General features: G+C 46.3%; 1 protein-coding gene across 1 annotated transcript; it reads left to right on the forward strand.

Moving 5' to 3' along the window:
- The first annotated feature begins 6412 nt into the window (after nucleotides 1-6412).
- On the forward strand, nucleotides 6413-26584 carry DLX3 (distal-less homeobox 3). Its single transcript, XM_083408439.1, has 3 exons — nucleotides 6413-6971; nucleotides 9931-10121; nucleotides 23358-26584. The coding sequence occupies exons 1-3, from the start codon at nucleotides 6641-6643 to the stop codon at nucleotides 23727-23729; spliced, it is 894 nt and encodes a 297-aa protein (XP_083264565.1). The 5' UTR covers nucleotides 6413-6640; the 3' UTR covers nucleotides 23730-26584.
- The last annotated feature ends 337 nt before the right edge of the window (nucleotides 26585-26921 follow it).

Below are 26921 nucleotides of genomic sequence, written 5' to 3' on the forward strand. Positions count from 1 at the left end.
ATTCAAAGCACGGCTGCAGAAGAAATATGCCAGAGGTGAAATTTAATCTTCTGACTAGGGGAGGGGCTATTCTAATGAAGTGTGAATCAAACAAACTATTATGCCCTCCAATAATTTGACCACTGATCTGTCTCTTTCTTCTACTGTATATCATTCACTTTTCTCCTTCTGACGGAGTATGCAATTGAGTGTGGGGCATTTGACGCTCACAATAACAGACCCTCCGAGTGTCCCTATTTTCCAGCGACAGTCCTGGATTTACGGAAGCCATCCTGGTTTCTGATTTGATCCCGGAATGTCCCGCTTTTCCTCAGGACGTCCCTATTTTCACCGGAGAAATGTTGGAGGGTGTGGAGTTATTCGACTCCCAGAGCCAAGGAGATAAGTAACTATGCAACCTTTAGAAGACATCTGAAGGCAGCCCTGTATAGGGAAGCTTTTTAAAAAATGTTCAATGTTTTATTATTATTTTTCTATATTGGGAGCTGCCCAGAGTGGCTGGGGCAACCCAGTCAGATGGGTGGGGTAGAAATATTATTATTATTATTATTATTATTATTATTATTATTATTATTATTACTGAATAAGATATTCTTATTTTCATCAGAGAAATGTTGGAGGGTATGTAATAATCTGCACGTGCTCCAGCGTTTGGCTTAGTGTTCCAATATGTTTAGGGACTGAGCCCTGATTTAAATCAAGCATACTATTTACTTGAATATTACACATATATCCTGCTTCCCCCCCGCTACCAGGAGCTCAAGAGAGAAACCGCGACAGCAGTGGCGTAGCGTGAGGGGTGCAGGGGGGGGCCGGCCGCACCGGGCGCAACATCTGGGGGGGGGGGGCGCTCGCACTCGCAGCTCTCTGCCCCTACCTGGCTCACTCACTCTCTCTCACTGCAGTGCTGGCTGTGCGAATCCGATCCGAGCCGCCGGGTCGCCGCCCACTGTGGAGGGGAGGGTGCCAGGCGTGCGGTGCGGTGCGGAGAGAGAGCGAGGGACTATCTGGGGGAGGGAAGGTGCAGGGGGGGGCGCAAATTACTTGCCTTGCCCCGGGTTAGGGGGCGCAAATTACTTGCCTTGCCCCGGGTGCTGACAACCCACGCTACGCCACTGCGCGACAGGACTAACGTCACACAGCGAGCTCCATGGCTAAGTGGGGTTTCGAACTCTGGTTTCCTCAGTCAAAGTCAAGCACTTTAACCATTAGGCCACGTTAGCTCACAAAGCCACAGGCTGCCATTCAAGCAAGGGACTAAGGAAGAGCCCACTGTCATTCGTAAGCCTGGTGGCTATTTTCTGCGTCCGCTGTCAGAGGCAGTATATTTCTGAAGAGCAGTCGCTGGAATTACAGGAGGGGAGTGCGCTGTTCTGCTGGCTGCTATGAGTGCAGGACCATTGGCCTAATACGGCAGAGGTCTTCTTCTTCTAGAAATCATGGAAGGAAAACAATGACAATGCAATCTCATCCGCTCAGAGGTTTATCTCAACCTGGACAAGGAAAGAAGCTTAAGGGCTAAATTCAAAGTCATTCCGATCCACTGGTTTCTTTGCTCGCCGATTCCACAAGACGCCAGGATTTTGGCTCCAGAGAAAAGCAGCGGGATGGGATGGTTTGTGTTTGCGAGTGTGCTGTGAAAGGCCTCAGAGGCTGTGAAGGCAGAAGGACAGGGTGGCGGAGTGGTTAGAGCACGCACCAGAGTGTGGGGAAACCAAAGTTTCAAATCCCCGCTCAGCCATGAATTTCACCTGTTGACTTTGGTCCAGTCAGAGTAACCTACCTCACAGGACCGATGGGAGAAGAACCACACACCATGTTTTGCTCTGTGGAGGAAAGCTGGCATAATATAAATGCAATTAAGTCAGGAACAAATGGCAGGCCAGCACTAATAATTTTTGAAACAAAAGTTTATCCTTTTTCACCCTGCAAGCATGCATGTCCCATATTGGAGGTGTCAAATGGCTGCGTACAGCGAGCATCTTTGCTGGGACGAGAACAAGCTGAAACTCTGAGATGCTTAGATTCACTAGATCCCTCTGAAACAAGCAGATTCCGGTTACCCCCTTCACACCTGACCCCTGTGGTGACCAAAGGTGTCTCATCTTACATCCCCATTCTGCCGCTTGGATCCTTTACTTCTATGCTCTCTAGGTTTGCTTTATATCCACCGAGAGCAGGACTTTTAGTGTGGTGTCACCTGCCGCTTTGGAATGTACTTCAAATTAACATCAGGTAGACACCTACTGTACCCACATTTAGGCACCTGCTTAAAACTAAGCTCGTCACTCAAGCTTTCCTCGAGGGGTGATGGATTAAGTCGATCTACTGCTTTGTGATGTATTCTGTACTTGTTTTTTTAATTGCTGGGTTTTTTGTTGTTGACCACCAAGGTGTTTCCCCCGTCCCCTTAATTGGTGGAACAGGAGTTTTTTGCAAATAAATGATAATAAATGCACATGGAGATAAACCCAGAGAAAAGTTCTTAGGAAAGTGTTGGAATAGATCGGAGGAGAGTCTATCGAGTCTCAACATTTGTTCTGATTTGATCATTCCTCATTGTGGAGCCTGTTTTTCAGTTCGGACTTTTGCAGTGCCATCCTGGACACTTCTGCTCAGAAGCAAGATTGCAGCCTCAGAAGCACAGGGCCGCGTGCTACTGAATCTGGGGCCAAGTTGCTTTCAGATCCATCAACGAGGCTTAGCATTCGGTGAAGCAACAGTGTCGGGGAAAATACACACAAATGTATCCAGTTTCATAGAAGAAAACGTTTGACGATTTGAAATGCCCAGTTCTTCTGTTCCACGTGGTGTTTCTGCAAACTCCTTTGGCTCCAAATGGTGCATCCTGTACATTTCTGTTTTCCCAGTTCTCACATCCCTAAACATACACACCCCATGGATTATCTCTCCCCTATGTGCTCAGTCTCCTGCCCAGTGCTTTCCCCCAGGGGGTACTCAATGCTAAGCAGTACCGGTACTTTTGGGGGAGGGTTAAAAATTGTGGCACTTACTGTCAGAACTTCATGGTGAGTTTTCTAAAAAACAAACACTGCTCAGCCATGTGCTCAGAGATGAACCTTGTGGCCTCACACATATTTAAATCCATCTACGCCCTAACCTTTGCCACCTACACAAATGTTCTCCAGCATTCTTTGCCATCGCACAACTCCACCTGTCCTTTATCCCTAGCCAACACACAAACCCATACGCCAGTAGCTCAGTGGTAGCGCAATGGTCCCAGGTTCATTCCACAATGGGATCTCCAAGCAGGACTGCGACTGCCCCATCCCCCGAACCCTGGAAAAGAGTAGCTGTCTAGTTCAGAGAACCCCACATCAGATGGACCATTGGCTTGGCTCAGCCCCAGGCAGCTTCCTTTCTTCCTTGGCACCAGAAATATCTGCTACACCCACAATCCCCAGCTCTCAACCTCAATCCTTTAGCAAGCGCATGACGAGTTGCCACATTTTTGCATATATGCAAAGCGAGACAACAACATATCTCAGAGTCTCGGAAATACAGGTCTGTGGGCTCAGGGAGATGGGAGCAATGAATCACACATAGGATTGCGAGATGTTGCGCAAAGGCATCTATTTGTGGGCGCATTCCCACACACGGGGCTGTCCCTTCAAAGCACAGTGGCAATGGACGACGTAAAAAGCAAGAGGAGCCCTTGGCTCGTAAGGACAGGCAGGCGGCAAGACAAAATAATACAGTGGTACCTCGGGTTAAGAACTTAATTCATTCTGGAGGTCTGTTCTTAACCTGAAACTGTTCTTAACCTGAGGTACCACTTTAGCTAATGGGGCCTTCTGCTGCCACCACACCACCACCGCGCAATTTCTGTTCTCATCCTGAGGTAAAGTTCTTAACCCGAGGTATTATTTCTGGGTTAGTGGAGTCTGCAACCTGAAGCGTCTGTAACCCGAGGTACCACTGTAACGGAATTAACAAGTAAATAATTGTTTATTTGTTTTACTTTTTAAGAAAGGAGACACACACAGCGAATAGGTTGTACCAAATGCTGGTCCTATTCAGATTAGACCCATTGAAGTGAATGGACAGGACAAACCTAGATTCATGAATGTCCACAAGTCTCCTCTGAGTAGGACTAGCATTGGGTCCATATATATTTCCAGTTTTATTAAGGGATGAGTATTTCACGCCTCTCTTGCGGCCAACACAGCCAGCATTACTTTAAGTTGTGCGGTTGTTTTCACAACAGCACATGGGCATGGCGGATCGGGTCCATGTAGCATGGTGAGTTTAACTCCCCCTACCCACCCGCAATAGTCCCAATTAAAATCTGCCTGCCCACCCAAAGCATAGGGAGAGAAGCTGTTCAGCCACTGGGTTCATTAGCAGCGATGGGACAGCTGTTATCATCAGCTTAATTTATCGCCTTCTTTAAAAGGCTTGCCCAAGGTTAAGTCTGTGGGGAAAGCGGGATTTGAACTCAGGTTGGGGCCAATACTTTTGAGCCACTGAACTATCTTGTCCCCTACATGATTCTGTACTGGAAGGTATGCACGAAATCCAATAGGTACGCTGTGACACGCGCAGGCCTGGGCATGTTTACTTGCTTCTTGGTGCTGTTGGGAGTTGTAGTTTGGCCACATCTGGCAGGCCAAAGGTTCACCACACTTGCTTTTATACAGTCAGAAGAATGATACCAACATAGCAGCCAGTGGGAAATTCTCCTGCAACTTTCCCTAACTTGAATACGCTTTGCAGAAATCCATTCATGCGAAGGTTCTTCAGTCTGCCTAATTTTGGAAACAGCTGGCTTGGGTGGATTTCAGAACAAACAAACAAAAAGCCCCGACTTTGCCAGATAGGTGCTAAAGCCTTAAAACGCTTAGTTAAAACTTTCTATAAAAAATTCACCTTTCCAAATGGGAACATTATCAAAACCCAGACCCGAAACTTTTTTGCCAAATGTAAAAATATGTATGTGATTTATTCAGGTCCTTTATCCATGCAGCTAGAAACACATATTCCCAGCCCAGACACAGCTATCCTTGTATAAATGCACAAATGCATGCCCGCTTAGAACCCACGCATTGCATATGCGCGCCCCTGAACATGACATATTGGAACACTGATACTTTGGCTTACATGTGGTGCAATAGATCTGGAAGGGAGTTCAAATCCCGTCTCTGGGCGTGCTGCTTTCTGGGCTTCACTTCCTTATCAATAAAATGGGAAGAAGAGGATCTGCCTCGCAAGGCGGTTATTATGAGAAGTGCATTGGCTCAAGTCCAGACGACAATTACCCCTCCAATAAAAGGCAACAAAGAAATCAGTCCCGACTTTGTTTAAACCCCACCTTTTCCTTTCAGCCGGATTTAATCGGGATTCACTGTACACGTGTCGGAGGAACGGGAGGTGAAATAAAGATTTGTAAAGACATAATAATAATGATGATGATGATTTGCAAAGCGGTTTGTAAATGAACAAGTGCTGGATCTGGTGTGTGTGTGTGTGTAATGAAGATCTGAAAGCAATTTTCAAATGAATGATAGAATCATAAATTTGGAAGGGACACCACGGGTCATCTAGCCCAACCCGCTGCAAAGCAGGAATACGCACCCATACAGGGATCGAACCCATGACCTTGGCTTTATCAGCACCATCCTCTAGCCAGTGAACTAAGTGCTACATCTGTCGTCAAGGTATCCAGGTGTTATAAGAGAATTCACAGGGGACTCTGAGGACAGGTAGAAACTTTTAATTTAAGGGGGGGGTTCCAACCACCTCAGACTATAATGCCGGCAATGGTTTGTGAAGTGCTTTAAAAGCAAATAAAGAATGCTCTGTGCACCATTTAAACAAAAACCCGTAGAATTGGAGTGCGCCTCTGCCATTCCAGCTGGAATGGGACAGATGGAGGCCGCATACAGACCCTCCAAAATCAGGCCCAGCGCCACCCAAACACACTTCTCCATAGGTGAACAGAACAGAACAAACGCAGAACAGGTCTGCCTCTCTCCCCATCCCAACGGATGCACCTCTTTATAAGACAGTTAATCCCTCCCACAGTCAAGGGGGGAGATATAGGGAGAGCCACCCTGGGGGTTTTTGTGAGGGGGGGGGAATCCATCTCCTCTCCAAAGGTGTTATATATATGTGTGTGTCTGTGCATGCTCCCAAGAGGCATGTATATGTAAATATGTGTGTGCATGTGTGCTTCGAAAGGGTTGCATTTGTTTTCTCCTCCGCTCCTTTTTAAAAAAAAAAATTAAAAGAAGTATGGAGAGATGGAAAGAAAGAAAAGGCAAAGAGAGAAGGGAGTGGGGGGGGGAAGAGTCTGTTTTGCCTGCAAGGCAATATTTCTGGAGCCAATCGGAATGCAGTATCCACCCTTCCCTACTCCCTAATTAAAGGGTTTAAGCAAGCTGGCTGGGTTGGATTTCTTACACATTTTCCCTGGAGGAGGGCTGGAACAGCAGCAGCAGCAGCAGCTATTACTGCAGCAATGACTGAGTAAGCCTACTCAGGAGGAGGAGGAAGAAGAAGAGGAGGAGATCTGCCCCAAACCCTACAAGCAAGCCTTTTATTTTTAGGGGTGGGTGGGCTTGGTTTCCTTTTGCCCAACTTGGTGGACCTTTGCAACGGCGGCGTGGACCTTCTCACCATGAGTGGATCCTTTGATAAGAAGATCACCAGTATTTTGACGGACATCTCCAGCTCCCTGAGTTGCCATGTGGCCACCAAGGACTCCCCAACGCTCCCCGAGTCGTCCATCACGGATCTGGGTTACTACAGCACCCCACATAACCAGCACGAGTATTATCCCAGCCAAACGTACACCCAGCCGATGAACCATTATGCGTACCACCCCCAATTTAACCTCAATGGGATTGGGGGTGCTGGGACGTACTCCCCGAAATCTGATTACCCCTACAGCACTTCCTACAGGCCGTATGGATCTTTCCGGGATCAGCCATTGCCCAGTCAAGAAACAGGTAAGGAGAATATTTATGTTCCCGGCGAGCGAAGTCAAGGGTATGAGAAGCTCTCTCTCTCTCTCTCTCTCTGTGTGTGTGTGTGTGTGTGTGTGTGTGTGTTAGTGACACTATTGAGAAAGGGGAGTTTTAGGGTTCAGGGAGGTTAAGACCTTCCTAGAAAGTGGAATCACTTCCCTCCCATTCTCTTGGAAAATATTCTTACTTATAGAAGAGAAGGAGGATCTACTTTGGTAATATCTTCTGAGAAAGGTATTACGACTGAACAGGAAAACTGGACACGGGGAACGTCTCTTTTGCTCTGTCACACTAGACAACAAGTGCACTTTCTGGAGGGGTCCAGTAGTCCCACTGAACCAGAATCATGAACTTCTAGGATGAGGCTAAATCAGTGCCCTCGATCCACAAACATTCACTTCAGGGCTTGCTGCTCTTAGACGTTTCTGCATCTCTTGAACCAGATTGCTAGTCCCGTCCATAAAGTTATCCTGCAATGTTAAAAGACTGAAACGGTGTTTCCAGTTCTGTGATCCCTTTCAGAAGCACAACTCTGGCCACTGGCAAGTTAGAGGCGACAACAGCGTAGCCAAGGGGGCTACTGCTCCATCCTTTCCCTCCTTATTCCCTTGCCATTTGCCACATTCAGACTCTGCCATAAAAGATGTAATATGAAGAATTCATTGCAGGCTTTATTCTGGCATAAAATAGCAAAGCCATTGATGGAGGTCTTCGGGTTATACAACTTTTTTCCCTGGCCAAAGGGGTATTAAAAGCGGTTCTCTCAGTTCGAGAAAGAGGGGAGAAAAATATCTGAAGGCGGCTTTTCCATCCTAGATCTATTTCTTCAGTGCACTTAAGAGATACAAGTTTAGGAATACCCGACAGTATAACTTCGTAACCCAGTCTACATAAAAAAATATCATGAACCGGTCCGTGACTTTTGATTGCTGTCTCTTCTTATGTAAACTACAAGTGACTTTGACAACAATATCACAATAGCTTCTTTTGCTCAAATGAGAGTTTGATATTTTGTACACACACACCCACCTCCCCATTCTGTGACTTTTTGAAGGGAAAAATAATATTCACCTCCCCAACACGCACACTTAAAAAATAAACACCACTATTTTGTCCTGTGACCGTCTCTTCCAAGTTTATACATATTTATTTTCTGTGAGTGTACGAACAGGTGTGCAGAATTTGCTGGGCTACTCTCCCCCTCCTCTCCAAAACTTTTTATTTGAGATACTTTGCAACTTATGATTGGAAGAGGAGAGACATTTGATTTGGTATCACCGATTAAAACGTAGGAAATAAAGTGGAAAGTTTAAAAAGAAAAAGATGTCAGCAAGAAGGCAGTATGTTTCTTTTATTAAAAATAAAAATAAAAGCTCCATGGAAAATAGTAGTTCTTGCTTCCAAGTCCATGGGTTTAGGATGGAGGTGTGCAAAGGTGAGAAAAGTCTTTCTCTGTCAACAAAACTGAGCATGCCGATTTTCTAAGTGAAGCAGGCTAGAGATGCTGGCCGGCCGTTTGAGGCCTAATTCACGCCCTCACTCCCCACAAATATTTCAGGAAGGGAACATGGGGGCTGTGTGGTTCCGACTGTCCCCACGTAACCGGACAATGCTTCCTGCCAGGGAGAAAAAATATCCGTGGATACACGAGTGAGACTGAGAAATGGAGACAGTTTTAGAAAGGCAAACTGGGGAGGACATGGAGGAGGAGGCAAGTTTTGTGAGCCAGGAGGTTTGAAGCAGAGCAAAGCCGGCTAGGCCAAAGTCCAGCCATGTTCAGCCCTGGAAATGCTAAAAACATCAGGTGAAAAAGTGAAGAAACTGAGACTAGAACAGAGGGAGAAAGGGAAATTTGAATACAGAAACCCAGGCAGCGATCAAATAACCAGAGTCAAGCCGAGCGAAGGAAAAATTGAAAACGAGAAAAATATCGGGTAATGGAAGAGAAAGAAAAGTGCTAAAACCATGGGAAGTTCGATTATTTTCAGTGCAATCTCTTCCGCTTCCACTGAATAGGATGGTACAGAGTCCCAGAAGCCTGGGCAGGAGAAGGGTCTTTTCCAATAATTGTGGGTAAAGTTGATTCTGTCTCAAGACAATAAAGCAACAGTTGGCTCGAAGCAACCTCTGCGGTACAGACCCCAGAGAGGTGAATTGACTGGTTCAAACCAAGTGTACAATATGCCGTACCCAATGCCAGACCTGCTCAGAGTAAACCGATTGAAATGAATTGACAGGGCGAAATTGGAATGCATGATTCCTATGGGTCGACTTTGAGTGAAACTCAGGTTGGATGCAACCCTATATCTTTGCTTCCCATAGCATGCTCCAGATACCCCATTTAAACCACACATCGTTTCCCCGATCTAGCCCTAAAAGATGGAGATTACAAAGCTTTGTTGACTGAGAACTTGGTAGGGTTGGGGGGAATGGATGATGGAGGTACCATTATATGTATCAGGCCACATAGGGTTGTGTGGTGGGTCTTTGACATCAGAGGTTGGTTTTCTAATTTTCATGTTTTCTGCACCCCTGGGAACCAGTGGAGGGGAGTTAGACGCTTTCGTGGTGTGCAGAAGTCGGGCGGGTTCTTGGGGGCAAATTAAGAGTTTTGGGGAGCAGCCCAGCAAAATAAAATAGTCGCCAGAGGAGATCACAGTTATCCTGCCCTTCTGTTGAGCCGCCATTCTCAAAGGGCTGATCTTTGCCGTCCTAGAGAAACGCACGTTGTTCTCTTCAGCCAGGCTTTCATTCATTCTCTTTTCCAGCAGAGACCGAGAACTTGGACTCTTCTGCGGAAAGGCAGCTTGCCGCTCCAAAAGTATAAAAAGCAACTCCTTTTCCAGTTCCGATCCAGCAACTCGCTGTGGTTTTATTTATTTTTGTGCTCTGATGTCTTTCTTCCTCTGCCTTCCCCCCACCCCTCTGCCCCTTTCTGCAGTCTCAGTGAAGGAAGAACCCGAGCCAGAAGTGCGGATGGTCAACGGGAAGCCCAAAAAGATCCGAAAGCCGCGCACGATCTACTCGAGTTACCAGCTGGCTGCCTTGCAGAGGAGATTCCAAAAGGCGCAGTACCTGGCGCTGCCAGAGAGGGCAGAGTTGGCCGCGCAGCTTGGACTGACCCAGACTCAGGTAGAAACAAGCACACATTGGAAAAAAGAACATCCTGGTCTGTTTAGCTTTCCGACTCTGTTTAGGGAAACGGGAGCGTGAGAGGGACATGTGCGTGGAACTCCAGCAAAATCTCAGGAAGTTGCTGGATTTAAGTGGCCCTAGATGGTTGGGAGATCCCCAGCAGGAGTTTCACAGCTCTTGAATAAAATACCTTAGGACAGTAAGAGAAAAAGTAGTTTCAGGTGTTTGGGTGTTTGATCTTTCTTCTCAATTTCCCAATTACTTTGGGACTTCCAGCTGTTGAAATCCCAATCCATTACAGTGGTACCTCGGGTTAAGTACTTAATTCGTTCCGGAGGTCTGTTCTTAACCTGAAACTGTTCTTAACCTGAAGCACCACTTTAGCTAATGGGGCCTCCCACTGCTGCCGTGCTGCTGGAGCACGATTTCTGTTCTCATCCTGAAGCAAAGTTCTTAACCCAAGGTACTATTTCTGGGTTAGCGGAGTCTGTAACCTGAAGCGTATGTAACCCGAGGTACCACTGTACTACAAAAGTGGAGTCCTGCAGCTGAAAATCTGATGATACATGTCAAAACTTTATGTGAAATTCAGCCCCCCTGGCTGTATTTTCCTTCACCCCTCCCCACTCCTCTAGGCACTGCATGCAGGTTTCCCCCCTATCTGCCGCTTTGACCTCATTTTCCTCAGCTCCTCCAGTTCCTAGCCATTTGTGAGGGTGTTTTGTTTTGGGGTGTCTGTGTGTGTTTTAACCCACACAGCCAATATTTCACTTCTCTCTCTTGGCAAGCTGTGCGGAATGCCAGCATTCCACACTTTTCAACCTCTGCAGTTAGAATGTTTTTGCGCATTCCGTGTCATCGCAGCAAAAAGTTTTGGGATGGAGGGGATCGCAGAGAAGAGCTGTCTGGGTTTTTATGCCGCTGCTCAAGGCGACATATGTCGGTGTCTCTTTGAGGAGAGCAGTAGCTCTGATAACATGGGAATCATGTGTTGGCATCAGCTTAGATGATATTGACAGGTTTGGAGTAATGGGCCGCAGCACGGAAGGGAAAGAGTCAAGTCTCCATCGCTCCTCCGCTGTCTCAGGCCTACTCATTCGTCTCTGGCTGGGGCTCAGTGATCCAGAGCGGAATGCTGACTGCCCTGAGAGGCGGCGGTGGCAGGAAACACGTAGGTGTGGCGACGCAACTCCTGTGTTTTGGCAGAGTCCCTTTCTTCCTCCTGAGGCCAAGGGAGGCTCAGCTGAGAGGTGCTGATGGGTAACTGCGAGGAGGAAGTTGGCCAAGTTGGGAAAACAACTCCTTGGTAGCCTCTGGAGGAGGTGTGGGGAACTTGTGGCAATTCGGGTGTTGCTGGACTCACAGTTCACAGCAGCCCAAGCCAGCACAACCAATGGGCAGGGATGATGGGGCTTGTTAGTTCTGAAACATCTGGAAAGCCCAGTGGCGTAGCGTGGGGGGTGCAGGGGGGCCGGCCGCACCGGGCGCAACATCTGGGGGGCGCACTCGCAGCTCTCTGCCCCTACCTGGCTCACTCACTCTCTCACACTGCAGTGCTGGCTGTGCGAATCTGATCCGAGCCGCCGGGTCGCTGCCCACTGTGGAGGGGAGGGTGCCAGGCGTGCGGTGTGGTGCGGTGCGGAGAGAGAGCGAGGGACTATCTGGGGGAGGGACAGTGCAGCGGGGGGGCGCAAATTACTTGCCTTGCCCCGGGTGCTGACAACCCACGCTACGCCACTGGGAAAGCCACAGGTCCCCCACATCTGCTGAACACAAGCAGCTGGTGGACCAACTAGCGACTGCATATCTGGGTTGACAGTTGGTTGGCAGAAGGCACTATGTCCCAAGTAGGATGGCTTGCATGTGTCTTTTGTGTACTGTTGTTTAAGACACAAAATATTTGCCTCTCATGCTCCTCCACCCAAACAGCATACCCTCCAATATTTCTCTGATGGAAATAGGGGTGTCTTATCCCATACCCTCCGACATTTCTCCAGTGAAAATAGGGGCATCTTATTCCATACCCTCCAACATTTCTCCGATGAAAATATGGACATTCTAAGGGGAAAGCGGAACATTCTGGGATCAAATCAGAAACTGGGACGGCTTTCGTAAATCCGGTACTGTCCCTGGAAAATGGGGACACTTGGAGGGTCTGGTCAGACTCGCAAGCTGCCTCGTTGTTATTCCCATTTTACAGGGAGGAGGGAGCTAAGGTTAAGAAAGAGCAACTCCCGCAAGGCTGCTCCAAGTGTGACTGAGCTGAGGATGGATCTACCAGGATCTCAGCCCACCAAGCTATCTAGTAGTAGGCCACGGGAACAGCTGGGCAGATCTTTTTCAAGGCAAACTCTCCTTGGGTAACAAAAAAAACCTGAAAGAAAGGAAGAGAGAAATGGGTGGCTATATTATATTGCAGCATCTGATTTCCTCCGTTTGAGCTATGTCCCCCCCCCCTTTTTTTTTTTTACTGCCACTCTGCATAATTACTTCGGCCCTAGCAAAACATGCATTGTGGGTCAGGCTGCAGGGCTGGAGCCTTGGGCAGCAATCCTGACCTCACTTACTCCTGAGTAGACATCCTTGGGATTGCATTCTTAACCTGGGAATCAGTCCCCTCGAATCCAGCAGGACTTAACTTACATGAATAGGGTCAGGCTGTGAATAGTTCTCCTTTTCTTGGATTTTTGCCCATACGGTTTAAAGCACTGGGAAGGTGTGTGTGCCTGTATGTCATTTTTTTTAGACTGCCGATAACCATCTGTTTCCTTGGGCAAATGGTGGTTGCAGCTTTCAAAGGGGAGGGAGGACAAAAACGGGGGGGAAAGACTTTTGAAACGTCTAAAGCAGATGAAAAAAGCCCAACACTCACTGGTTTCAATCCTACACATGCTTACCGGGCAGGAAAGGGCATTTGAACTCAGCCCAGACTTTTTTCTTAGAAAACCTGTGTAGGGTTGCTCTGTAAGCCCCACTGAACAGAGGGAGATGTCAATCAAAAGGATTTGTACTGTCAGTTGAAATCTCAGCTAGTCGTCATCTGTGGAGGACCAAAGCAGAGATCGCATTTCCTGCAGTGTTAACTGCAGCAGTGTGTGTGTGTGTGTCTCAAATCAAATACAGAAACTTTATGATACCTCTGTCTTTTGTTTTTGGCAGTGGAATGGGGATAGTACCGTATTTTTCGCTCTATAAGACGCACCAGACCACAAGACGCACCTAGTTTTTGGAGGAGGAAAACAAGAAAAAAAATATTCTGAATCTCAGAAGCCAGAAAAGCAAGAAGGATCGCTGCGCAGTGAAAGCAGCAATCCCTCTTGCTGTTCTGGCTTCTGGGATAGCTGCGCAGCCTGCATTTGCTCCATAAGACGCACACACATCTCCCCTTACTTTTTAGGAGGGAAAAAGTGAGTCTTATAGAGCAAAAAATACGGTATTTTGATCAGGAAAATAGTGCTCTTGAAAGGCTTAACCTCCCGTGCTGTACCATAATTTCAGTTCTAATCGGCAAAGGTTGCTTGCTATAAAGATTTTCTTTTAAATGTAGACAGTCCTATTTCCGGTTCCCCAAGTGATATCTGAGTTGCCTTTGTAGGGCTACCCCCGTCCTCCGATTCTTCTGGGTGAATTTGGCACGTTTCCTGAGCAACGGAAGCTTCTCCGCCTGTCTTTGCTTTTTGGAGGCCAAAAAGTCTCTGGGTGCTTCCAGAAGCTTGCTATTTTTGGGTGGGATTCAATCACAAGTACCAGCCGGTTTAGGTTGCACAATCATAGTTGGCTGGGAAGTCTTGAGCAACAAGCCTGGCCTCCCCCCCTCCCTAAATTGGACTCTTTGTGATACGTGATGGGAAATTGTGCTGCGAAGTGTGGGGTAACATTTGCTTTGCTTTGATGCAGCAGCATCTGACCTCCCTGCAAGCAAATCAGCATGAATCTGCAATAAAATAAATCTGCTTTTTAAGACAGCTATGGCAAGTAGCAGGATTAGGCCATCTGTCTCTTAGGCATGACAGGAGGCCAGGTTGTACCATTTAAAGGACTTTTGATGCCCCTTCTTAGCCTTTAATGTGACTTTTAAGGAGTTTGGATGGGAACAGTAATGGAGAGTTGGTAAGAATATTATGGGGTTTGGCTTAAATAGCACTTGGGTTCCTTCTGATACAATGATGCAGAATACTGAATAAAGCAAGATTGGCAAGTACTGCTTCACAACATCTGGGAGATGAAATCAGTGTTTGCCTAGATGTCAGGGTTTAACTGTACAATTCTGGCTTCTTGTTCGATTTCCCCAGGATAAAACTCAACAGAAAGGTTTTAAGTTGAGCCAAGGCTCACTGGAACCTGTTGTCATTAGGACCAGACTGCCTTTAAGCATGTGCAGAGTGCCTTCCTTTCACCACTCACTTTCCCACTAGCGTCTCTTCATATACCTGGCAGGGGTTTCGTGTCAGAGTTCTGGATTCGAACTCTGCCCGTGAAATTAATTGCTGTCTGGAAATCAGAAACAGGCCCGGTGGCATTTGGCCGCATCGAAACCTAAGTTAAAACCCCAAAGCTGGAAGATTGCCTAAACTTAGCTCTCTGGCCTTATCTGGTAGACATTTTATTGTAAGTAAAACTCAGTCGGTTATTCCTGTGAAACTTAACCATGCAAATCTACATGAGAAGGATGTTTCGCTGTGTTCAGTGGGCCTCACTCCCAGCCAGTAAAGGCCCATCCATTCCTCAGCTTAGTGTGGATTGCAAAGCCCGCCTAAACCCATTGAGCTCAATGGGTCTTACTTCTGAGTAGGCAATATAGCTGGGTGCCCAGATGTAAAAAAAGGGGGCAGGGCTCTTGCGCCTTTAATTGTTGTGCAGAAGAGGGAATTTCAGCAGGTGTAGCTTGGTATGCAAAATCCAGCTGCTGAAATTCCTCCTTCAACGCCACTATTAAAAGTGCAGGTGTTGCATCATGATGTACAGTGTGCAGATAACCACAGGCCTGCTTTCAGGTAAACGCTTAGGAGTGATCCTTTGTATTGTTTAGAATTGCCTAAATAGACTGCCTGCCCTTTAAAGCACATGGAGATAAAAGTTTTACGTATTGCAAAGTTGCAGAACTGCCCACAGAAGGCTCATATCATTGTTCAGCTTTCGCTCTCTCGCTCTCATATATATATATATATATATATATATATATATATATATATTCTATAGCAAACTGCCTGGAAACTTTGCTAGGCCCTCTCCAGTAGGACGTCCGACGCCAGAAGCAATTTGACCCAATTACTCCAGCTGCAATTTGGGGAGGCAGAGGCATGAGGACATAATAGCAGTCATGCAACTTCCGCTGTTTACGCCAAGCTCTGGCTGGAAGGCGGCGGCTATCGAGGCAAGGAGGAGCAGGGTGACTTGAAGAGTCGCTGACCTCTTATCTGGTGCAACCACAGAGATGGGTTTGGAGCAGTCCTTCTCGTCTCCCGCGCCAATCAAGGCTCAGAATCGGAATCTTTCCAAGCCCAGGGTTCTGTTTCGGAACTTGTATAGTAAAGATCAGGCGTAGGCAAACTCCGGCCCTCCAGATGTTTTGGAACTACAATTCCCATCATCCCTAGCTAACAGGACCAGCTGTCAGGGATGATGGGAATTGTAGTCTCAAAACATCTGGAGGGCCGGAGTTTGCCTATGCCTGGTAAAAGATAAAGGCATGGCATCATGGAGTTGTGCAAAAGCCTTATGGCCTATCAGGGGTGGCCAACTCCCAAGAGACTGCGATCTACTTACAGAATTAAAAACTGGCAGTGATCTACCCCCCTTTTTGTTCAAAGTTGTTGAGCTTTTTTTATGGAAGAGCCCTTTTTTTAAAGGGGTTTGAGGGGGAAAGAGGAACCAACAACAAATCGCTGGGGAAACAAACAGCCTCACTGAGTAAATTCCATCTTGCAACTCCATGTTGCAGATCTTGCAACAATGGAGGACAGGGCAAGGGGGTAGGGCAGGGTTCAATTTTACCAGTGCTAAGGAAAGGGACCCAGCGATTGACTGTGATCTACCAAAACCTCAAAGACTCAAAGAATTGTAGAGTTGGAAGGGACCACAAGGGTCATCTAGTCCAACCCCCCGCAATGCAGGAGTCTTTTGCCCAGCCTAGGGCTTGAACCCACAACCCTGAGATGAACAGCCTCGTGCTCTACCAACTGAGCTATCTCCCAGGATCACGATTGACCTGTTGGACATCCCTGGTCTATCTGATCCAGCTCCTTGCTTGGTGATGTATATCGCCTGCTCAGATCTAGAGCGTCTCCATTGATGGCTTTCTAAAAAGCCTCTGCAAAAAGATCTCTAGCAGAAGACCTGCACCAAACATGTGAAGAATTGTAGCCCCCAAAGAATTGTAGCTCAGCGAGGGGTAAACTACAGTTCCCATGATTCTTTTTTTTTGGGGGGTGCTTTGTTGAAGACGTGTGGTTGCTCACAAATGCTCTCACATGCAATTGGAGATTGCGCTCAGCTCCTCTTCCCAGCATAACCTGCTTCTCAAAGGTTTTCCCTGGGTGGTGATGGAAAGTACAGGATCCAGCTACCCGCATCCGCAAGACCAGTTTACCCATTCTTACAATTAGCTGTGCTAAAATAGCTCAGCAAAAAGCAAAGATTCAAAGGATTCTTCACCTTATAAAACCTTACGTGGGCCGGATCCCACCCCTCACCCCCCCCCCCATCACACATACAGATGGTTCCCTAGGATTGAAAGCAAGTATTTATTTTGTGGGAGAGACGAGCTTGGCTGAGCTGAAATTGAATTTCCTCGTGAATTTAAGCAGGTGAAGTTTTTGTTTTATTTTACTACAGGATCTAAAATCTTGAGACTGAAAAATGTTAGGGACATTTCTTCTTCAACAGGATAAATTTCCTTGAGGAAGAAGAAGTGTAATTGGAACAACGTGTATAATTAGAAATGTGGTATAAAAAAATAATTCAAAATTGTGAGAATAGTATAAACCAGAGGTGGTTCACCAGATGTTGTCGAGCTACAACTCACATCATGCCAAAGTCCTGGTCAGGCCAGCTGGGGCTGATGTGTACTGGAGTCCAACAACATCTTCAGGATAATAATTCCCCCACCCTTGATTGATATACAATATATAAATCAGATTGGTGTTTGGCTTTATGATGATTTTAAAAATTATCTGTATGGTCTAAGCAGAGATTGGATGGCCGTCTGTCATGGATGCTTTAGTGGAGATCCCTGCCTTGCAGGGCATTGGACAAGATGCCTTGATTTATTTTAATCTACACTGCTTTACCTTTACCTAAGCGGTATATAAAGGCCTTAAATAAGTAAATAAAAATATTCTCCCAACTCCATCCCGTTCAAGTGCATTACCAGTTACAGCTGCTGTTCCACACCCTAGCCCTGACATTTTGACTCTTAAGATCTTAGTTCCTTCAAAATCTTTTTTTTTTTTTAAAGAAAACTTTCGTCTTTAAATTCACGAGCATCAATGCCGAATTCCTGCATGTCTCCTCCAGCCAGCCATCTTGGTTTCCTTCGCTTCATCCCTCCCACCTTCGGACACGAAGCCTTGAATGTTTATTTCCTCCTCACTTAGACTATCCCTGTTAAGCAGGTCAGTCGGGGAGAAGAAGCGAAGATGGAACGCAAGGTTGGCCAAGCACTTTGATGACAGCAAAGCTCCCTCTCTTTTAAAAGGTTGGCCTTCTTAATTGCCGCGATCTAAATAAGGCAGCAAGCTGGCGTGCTTCTGGGCTGCCTGATACCGCCAAGAACGATGCGGCGATGTAACACGCTCATGGCCACCTGAGAACACTCACCCTTGCCCCCAGCAAAATGTTCTCAGGGTGCATGTTGTGGGTGGGATGACACTGACACAGCCTCATGGTGGTCAGGTGACTCCCCGGGGTCACACATTGGTTAGTGACCCCCTTCCCCCCCTAATTTGGTGCAACGTAGCACTTGGCTCACTCCCCTGAGTCGCCGGGAGCTTTTTGCCGTTTTGCTCACTGGTAGCCGTGTGATCATTGAGGCAGGAATTTTCCCCAAGGTCCTGTTGGCTAGGCTGGTGTTTATTTGTCTCCTGCAGGAGGGCGCTTGGCTTGGCTCGCTTGCCTGAGTCATCTGAAACTCCTTGCTTAGGGTGTACCTGTTGTTTGCTCAAGAGACACACTGGGTGGCCGGGTTGGGATGAGCTTGGAGGCTTGTCCAAGGTCCCTTGCCGTTCCATGATCGTAAAATATTCCACGTTATTACTAAGGCTGCATATGCACATTTAAATAACACCCCTCCACACACAAGAATCCTTGGAACTGCAGTTAAGGGGACTGATAAACTACAGTTCCCATTATTCTGGCCCAAACTTTTAAAAAAGAGGGCCATATTTGATGAAGTGAACATGGGTGGGGGGCCAGCCAAAGTTGTTGAGCTTTTTTTAGGATTGTACCCCAAAGTTTTTGAGCTTTTCTTAAGATTTGACCCCAATAAATAAGGCCCACAAGGTGGTCAGGGGGGACCTGTGGCCCTCCAGTTGTTGTTGGACTAGCTCAGTTGGCTACAGCATGGTGCTGATAACGCCAAGGTTGCAGGTTTGATCCCTGTATTCTTGCACCACAAGGGGTTGGACCAGATCAATCAATCAGTTTTATTGTTTGTAGCCAATACAATCAAACCTCAGTTATTGATCGTCTCTGTTGCCGAATGTTTTGGCTCCCGGATGTCAAAAAAAAGAAGTAAATGTTACGTTTTTCGGAAGCCGAACATCCGACGTGGCAGACTAGTGGGTTCCGATTGGCTCTTCCGATTGCAAGAGCCAATCAGAAGCCACGCCTCAGAAATCGAACGTTTTGGATGTCGAACATCCTTCCGGAACGGATTACGTTCGACTTCCGAGGTACCACTGTACAATAGGAGCACAAATCGCACAGCTGCAAAACAGAAAAACCTTGGACCAGATGGGCCTCAAACTCTATGGTTCTATAATCCTATAACTCCTATTGTTTATTTAATTTCATTTCATGAAATTTATACACTGCTTCCTGCTAAAAAGCATCAAAGTGGTTTACAAAAAGGTCAAACAATAAAATTGAGGGGGGAAACACAACCCTGCTTTAAAGCGTTCAAAAATTAAAATACTAAAACAGATTAAAATTACCCCAACTTTTGAAGCACCTGGGTAGACACGTCTAAACAAAAATGTCTTTATGAATGACTTTATGAATGAAAATATGATAGTGAAGGCACCTGCTTAATGTCAACAGGTAGGGAGTTCCCAAGTTCGCTTGGGATGGGAATTGGAGTCTATTGGCATCCAGAGGGCTGGAGGTTCACCCTGTAATAGATATCTCACCAAATGAGCTCTGTAGCTGAAAGCCCAGGATCCCTTCCCCAAAATGAATGCATCCGTTCTTCTTGTTTTGCTCGAGATGTCACTAGGATTTATAGGTTGGGTGTTTCTGACCTCCTTACGAGGCTGAACAGTGTTTGTTGTCCAAAAGTGTGCAGAGGCTGGGAGAGGATCTGATGGGTGTGCCTGGTCATTTTAGGAAGCTTTTCAGAGCTAAGATGCTCTGAAATGAAGAAGGTGCCGTCATCGATAGATTCACAGTGCTTCCAGACAGGAGGCTTAATTTGCAAATGTGACACTGAGATAACAGATAGTTGGCAACAATCATCTTCTTCCTCTTCTTCTTCTTCTTCTTCTTCTTCTTCTTCTTCTTCTTCTTCTTCTTCTTCTTCTTCTCCTCCTTCTCCTTCTCCTTCTCCTTCTCCTTCTCCTTCTCCTTCTCCTTCTCTCTTTCCTTCTCCTTCTTCTCCTTCTTCTAAAAACCTGAATGGATTCCCTCCCCCCAAAGAGCAAATCTGGTCCAAATTGGCCGGGGGTGGGGAATACAGGCTGGCATTTTGATGCTAATGATGTTGAGTGAACCCTGCAAAAATAAAAAACTTTCACACACGAGGAGCACCCGTCCTGAACACAACTGTTCTGAACTGTTTTTAGTGGGACCTCTTCTAAAAACCTGAATGGATTCCCCCCCCCCAAGAGCAAATCTGGTCCAAATTGGCCGGGGGGTGGGGGGGCAGGGAATAAATACTGACATTTTGATGATGTTGAGTGAACCCTGCAAAAATAAAAAACTTTCACACATGAGGAGCACCCGTCCTGAACACAACTGTTCTGAACTGTTTTTAGTGGGACCTCTTCAAAGGCTTGATTCTCTCTCTCTCTCTCTCTCTCTCTCTCTCTCTCACACACACACACACACACACCAGCCCCAATTGATTTTTCTTTGGACATGAGGGGGAGCTGTTTCTTTAATCTTGGTTGATTTTGGAAATGCCTCTTTGGATTTGGAAATCGAGCTGATCTGTCAGGCAGCCACGCCATAAAGGGTACAGCTCCCCCCGCAAGAATTCTGGGGGCTGTAGTTTACTTCGCACAGAGCTGTAGCACCCTTGGCGAACTACAATTCCCAGGATTCCTTTAGGGGAAAGGGTGTGTGTTGTGGACATGACCCTGGCGCTTTTCTTTCTGCTTCTGTCTTGGCATCTCCTTTTCTCCGAAAAGAGCGTAGTGACTTCTTTTTCACTTTGCTCCTTCCTTGTTGGTCCTGGACCACTAACAGTTCAGTCTTAGACATCTGCAGTCAGATGGAAGTCCCAAAATTACTTCCCACTGTATATAGGACTGCTGCCTATTTTGGAACACTATTAAGGGGTCACGATTTGCAGTCGTGCCCTAGCTTCTCATTCATTTCAGCGGAGCTCGCAGGGAGAATGTGCTGGTGGATTGGGCCCTTTGGCCTTTGGAAAGGGCCTTTCCCATTGTGTGTGTGTTCCTTAATTACAGCCAGCTTGCACAGACTCTAATACGCAATTTCCCCTTGCCCTCTAATGCAACCACACGCTGTGAGAACTTTGGCTGACTTCAGGTAACGTGCTCAGTCCTTCGTGACCTAGCAATCTATCCGTTTGCGAATTAATTAATTGACAGGCAACAAATACCGAAGGCTGCAATTTGGAAGACTGGAAGATGACTTTGCTCCTAGGAACCCGTTGCCAGGTTTGCAGCGTCAGTCACCACCTTGGGGGAGAAATCACCCTCCCTCCTCCCTCCCACAAAGATGGCTATTTCCCAACCAGGCACAAAGGAGTCCTAATCTTTCCTCCTTCCTTGTTTTGACTCCCAGGAGTTTCTCTCCCTCTCTAGTCTTTCCTCCCTTGCCTCTTCCTTCCCCACCTACCACCCACTTTCTTTCGCTGCTCCTCAGCTCTTTCTCCAAAGTGGGGCGCGTGTGAAGTCATCACCGCAGCCCTCAGAGCACTATCGGAAAGGCTCCAAGCCAGCTAGGCCGCCCTCCCAGCCCTGCCCTAAGTTTCGTCACCTCAGTCCTCCCAGCCCAAGAGGACTTGTAAAAAAAAAACGTTCCGAAAGAGCTTGTCATCAAGACTTCTCGAAAGATCAGTTTTGATGGGGAAAGGGCGATTGTTTTGGCAAATCGGGTAGATGTGGCACCTCTTCTAGGGAGTGTGACATGGGGGGTGGGGACGTTTTGGGAAAATATATTTATTATTTCATTTTACCTTGAGTCCAAGGAGTCTAGACTACAGTTAAAGCAGGAATGTGGAGCCTGTGGCCTTGCAAAATGCTTTTAGAGGCCAACTCCCATCATCCTTGAACATTGACCATTCTGGCTCGGACCGAGTTGAGAACCCAACAACAATTGGATGGCCACAGATTCCCCCGCTCCTACTTGGAAGAGGGGCATTTTCCCCTTGCTTCGTCTGAACTCTTTGACCACGTGTGGAATTTATGCATTCTGCCTTCGTCTCAACCAGGCACTTCTGCCTGAGGACAGCTTCCTCTTGGAAACAATTTATTTCTTTGGAAACAGAAGGAGAGGTGGTACATTCTCGGAAGTCCCATCACAATTCCAGAGATGTCTTTTGCTGTGGTAACTCAAAGCATGAACCGTACAGAGGTGCAAATGTTGTTTCTCCATGTCTTCCCAGGCTGAGATTAGGCTGGAAAAGAAATGCAATGACTGAAAGCTGACAAGCTTTGGCTCGGGTTAAATCCTGGCTCATTGTGATGGAGCAACTCTGTAGAAGGCCGAAGTCCCAGTTCTTCTGAGTTCTAGGCAACAGTGGTCTCTGGGTGTGGGGGTCTCTGCCTGGTACAGTGTGGAGCTCTTAGAAGCGCTAACAGTTTGTAGAGCTACAACCCAATTCCAAAATTCTATATTAAGTACACCAAGTGGGTCTTTCCAGTCCTTCTTTTCCCTCTGACATCTATTCTACACACCACTCAAAAAGAACTTCCCCTCGATTGATGGGAGCTTCCATGATCATCTCTAGAAATGCAGTTGGGAAAATAAGAGGCATAGGCCACCTCTTGCCTCCTGTGCATGAAATTGGGGCCATGGATTGGGGCCATGCCACTGAATGTGTATTTTAGATGGTGGTACATTGTCTTGGTTGAGATCCACCTCTTCTTTGGCATTCTAAGGTTGACATGATCTGGGATAAGTGAGCACTCAACATAGGAAGATGCATTATAACAAAAGCAGACCACTGATCCATCTACCGCAGTATTGCCCACACTGATTGGCAGCATCTCTCCAGGGTTTCAGGAAAAGGTATTTCCCAACCCAAACTTGAGAAACCAGGGGTTGAACCTGGAACATGCAAAGCATGTGCTCCACCACATCGACCAAGAAGGAGTGGTGACAACTCTCTCCATTCAGGAGTCCATGGTAGGGATGTCTTCTGCCCAGACACTGAGGTCCAGCGCTGAGGGCCTTCTGGCAGTTCCCTCACTGCGAGAAGCCAAGTTACAGGGAACCAGGCAGAGGGCCTTCTCGGTAGTGGCACCCGCCCTGTGGAACGCCCTCCCATCAGATGTCAAAGAGAACAACAACTACCAGACTTTTAGAAGACATCTGACGGCAGACCTGTTTAGGGAAGCTTTTAATGTTTGATGCATTACTGTATTTTAATATTTTGTTGGAAGCCGCCCAGAGTGGCTGGGGAAGCCCAGCCAGATAGGTGGGGTATAAATACTATGTTGTTGTTGTTGTTGTTGTTATTATTATTATTATTATTATTATTATTATTATTTCCACCCCATACCCTGATTTCAGAGCACAGAGTGCCACAGATGAAGCTCTCAGTCCTACCACACAGCTGTGAAACCTTTTCTTCTTTTTCATGTTTCATTCTCTCTTTATTCTCAGGTGAAAATCTGGTTCCAGAACCGAAGGTCCAAGTTCAAGAAACTGTACAAGAATGGAGAGGTCCCCTTGGAACACAGTCCCAATAACAGTGACTCCATGGCTTGCAATTCTCCGCCATCTCCCACCCTCTGGGACAGTAACACCCACAACAACAATAACAACAGCAGCAACAACAACAACCCAGCCGGCCGGAGCCAGCTCCCTCAGCCACTCTCCTATAACTCCCCACCAAGCTACCTGGAGGAGCACAGCCCCTGGTACCATCATCAGAACCTGAGCGGGCCTCACTTACAGCAAGGACCTCCTCCCACTCCTGGCTCTATGCATCACCCATCTCCAGGGCCTCCTCCCAATCCTGGAGCGGTATATTAACCTCCTTTGCCTCCTTGATGAAACCAGTGGAGCAGGAAAAAAGGAATGAAGGAGAGAGAGGAGGGAGAAACAGACAGACAGCGACAAGTCAAAACTCTTTGATGTGTTTTGCAGGACATGTACACATTCCATCCCATCTCAGGAACAACTGAGCTGCAGTAAAGGCTAAGACTTTTGAGAGACCATCTAAAAACAAGGGAAAGGGAAAGGTGGGCGGGAGGGAGGGAGGGAGGGAGGAAAGCTCATAGTCCATGTTGTATCTCAGCCAAATTGGTTTCACCCGCCCTACGTGACCAACCTCCTCAACTTCCTGCGTCGTTTATCTGTAGGCAGTTCTCCATCATCATCATCACCACCACCATCACCGCCAGCTTCAGTCAGAAGGCTCTCTGCTTGGTTGGAGAGAAGCCCAACGTCACACACAGCACCGCCCCAGCTTCCCGAGAAGAAAGTATACAACTGGTTTTCTTTACCTTCCTCTTGTTTTGTTGATTTTGTGTTGTTTGCTCACTTTCCCAAGCAAAGTGATTCAGAGAGGGATCTCCTTGGAGAGCTCTGAAGGATCTGGCAAGGTTTCAAAGTCAGATCGGTGTCATTTATGACAGGAGCAGGATTTCTGTTGTTATTCGTCCATTCATTTGGGGAATGGGGGCAGTCTAACGAACCCCCCTCTCTCTATTCCTACATGACCTCCCGGAAATAATATCCAGCTAGAATTTTTATTATTTTTTTAATTTAAGGAACATTTAGGAGATGGTGGGGGCAAGTAAACATTGTCACAGCTATAAACACACACACATAATAAATTTAGGATGAAAGCCAATTCCTTAGAAATATGCATGACTGTTTTACAAAACTGGGCAGCATATAGCAGGTGTGGAGAACCTTTGACCTTTCGGATGTTGCTGAACTACAACTCCCATCATCCCTTGCTGGGACTGATGGGAACTGTAGTTCATCAACATCCGAAAGGTCAAAGGTTCCCCCTTCTGGTGTGCAGTGTTAACATAGTGCTGGAGAGCTTGTGGTCAAAGAGAACAGGGGGAAAGTTGAGACAGCTGTGATGGAAAGGACCAATTCTGATCTCACTAGTGGCTATTTCAGGTTTACTCCAGGAGCCCTCTGGATTAGGAAAGCCAAACAGGTGGGCTTAGACCCAGTTCTTCAACTGGGAATAAACTGAGGATAAAAATCCCAATGCAGGAAGAAAAGTTCTGATCCCAGGAACATTAGTCCAGGTTTAATATGGACCAATATGGAGCTGGAAGGGTCCGCAAGAGTCATCTATCTAGTCCAACCCCCCACAATGCAGGAATCTTTTGCCCGTTGTGGGGCTCGAACTCTCGACCCTGAGATTAAGAGTCTCATGCTCTAACCAACTGAGCTAACCCCTGACAGACCTATTTGCCATGGTGTGTGTGTGTGAAAGATTCTGATCTCCTTTATGACACTGCCCATCTGCGCTACCTCTTTTTTTTTAACAAAAGTTACGCAAGAGGGCATTCAGCTTACACGGGACTGGAAGGACAAATGTTTGGGTCCTTGCTTTACACCAGTCGGTGTTGTGGAGTGGTATGGTGGCTGGGAGGAAGGCATGGGGAGAGGGAACCTGGCCCAAATTATCGTGGGTTATTCCATGTTTACATCAGGTTAGGAGATGGGCTGTATAACTCAGTGACAGAGCAACATGTCTTGTATTGGGAAAGTCCCATAGTTGAATCCTGGCACTTCCAGCTATAGCGCTGGGAATCTCCCCAGTCTGAAACTCTGTTGCATGGATATGGGGAACTAGTGGTCCTCCCAATGTTGGTTGTGCTAACTGGGGTTGATGGGAGTCAGAGACAACAGCATCTTGGTGGACCATAAGTTCCCCATCTCTGTTAAGGACCAAACTGAGTCATTGGTATAAAACTCAGTACAAAACAGCTTCTGAGTTCCTTTCAGGCTGTCATAAAAATGTCCGGGTTTTTTGAAACTTTCCCCAGAAAAGCTCGATAACTTTCTTTGGGCAATATCCCCCCAAAATCTCAACTTTCCCAAAACCTTTTGTTTCTTGAAATATGGCAACCCGTATAGTTCTGTGCCCACTTTCATAGGAGTCGATCTCTACTGAACTCATGTTTTTTGTTTTATTTTGATAGACCTGTTTATTATTGTGTTCCATGGGACCAGATTCTTGGTTCCCTTTCAGCCAAATAAAACAAACCAAAATCCCAGTTCAGAAAAGAAAGAGAAATCTTAACCCTTTTAGAGATGCTTCAGAATTACCCCAAGAATTAAAATATTTGGCTTGGGAATTTATACCTCTTGACCTTCACATTAGGGTTTGTAAGGGGTTGGATGGCGGATAAATGTTTATTTTAAAAATTGAGGGAGATATTTAAAATACTTTGGGAATAATTTAAGTTATTGTTATTTTTGAAAAAGAAAGTGAAAATTTGTCTTAAGTGTTGCTCTACTTGCATCATGTTAAGCTATTGTCAGAGAGGAAAGCTTATTTTTTAAAGAAGAAGAAAAAAACAAATCCACCTTGGATTTTAAAAAAACAATAAAGCTGGGGGAGTTGTTATTTTTTAAACAAAGAGCTGCAATTTTAATAAGCATTCTCTAATGTTGTACAGTGTCAAGGTTGCTATTTATGTCGCCTTGTATAATAGATAAGGAGAGAAAGGTGGGGGGAATGTATATAGGGCTGATTTGTATAAAGCTTATTTTAAATTTTAAAAGAAGTTTCTTTTTTATCTTGGCTTAGGGGGGGAAAGAGCAAGGTGAGAACTTTGCTCGAGCTTCTTTGTGCTTCGGTAGTGAACGGAAACTTTCTCGTAGAATGTTAATAAAACATTTTGAACTTCAAAGAGTAGCCCTTTTGTTGTCTTTCAGCTCGCAGTGTGTGTTTTGTCAATCTGGGGCTGCAAATGCCTTTGTTGGTGTTTGGCATTGCCAACAGTTCCCCCAGAATCACCCATTCCTTTTTAAAAAAAATTTAAAAAATAATTTTCTTTTTTTCTCATTACAAATATACTTATAACATACAATTTACATAACATCTCTCCCTCCCCCCCCCCTTGGACTTCCCTCAACCTCCATTTCTGATTTATTATCCTCATTATTATATTCTGCTATTTTCTACAAATATCATATTTCCCCTTTTATTACATTATTTGTTCCCTATTCACAAAGTTGTGAATGTTT

Source organism: Podarcis tiliguerta, assembly GCF_965153285.1.
Source record: "Podarcis tiliguerta genome assembly, chromosome: 13".
Classification (NCBI taxonomy): Eukaryota; Metazoa; Chordata; class Lepidosauria; order Squamata; family Lacertidae; genus Podarcis; species Podarcis tiliguerta.

Bases quoted from the DNA above. Each gene is read 5' to 3' on its own strand.
- DLX3 (XM_083408439.1), top strand. From the start codon at position 6,641: ATGAGTGGATCCTTTGATAAGAAGATCACCAGTATTTTGACGGACATC. The intron at 6,972-9,930 runs GTAAGGAGAATA...CCCTTTCTGCAG, and splicing joins ATTGCCCAGTCAAGAAACAG to TCTCAGTGAAGGAAGAACCC. The intron at 10,122-23,357 runs GTAGAAACAAGC...CTTTATTCTCAG, and splicing joins TTGGACTGACCCAGACTCAG to GTGAAAATCTGGTTCCAGAA.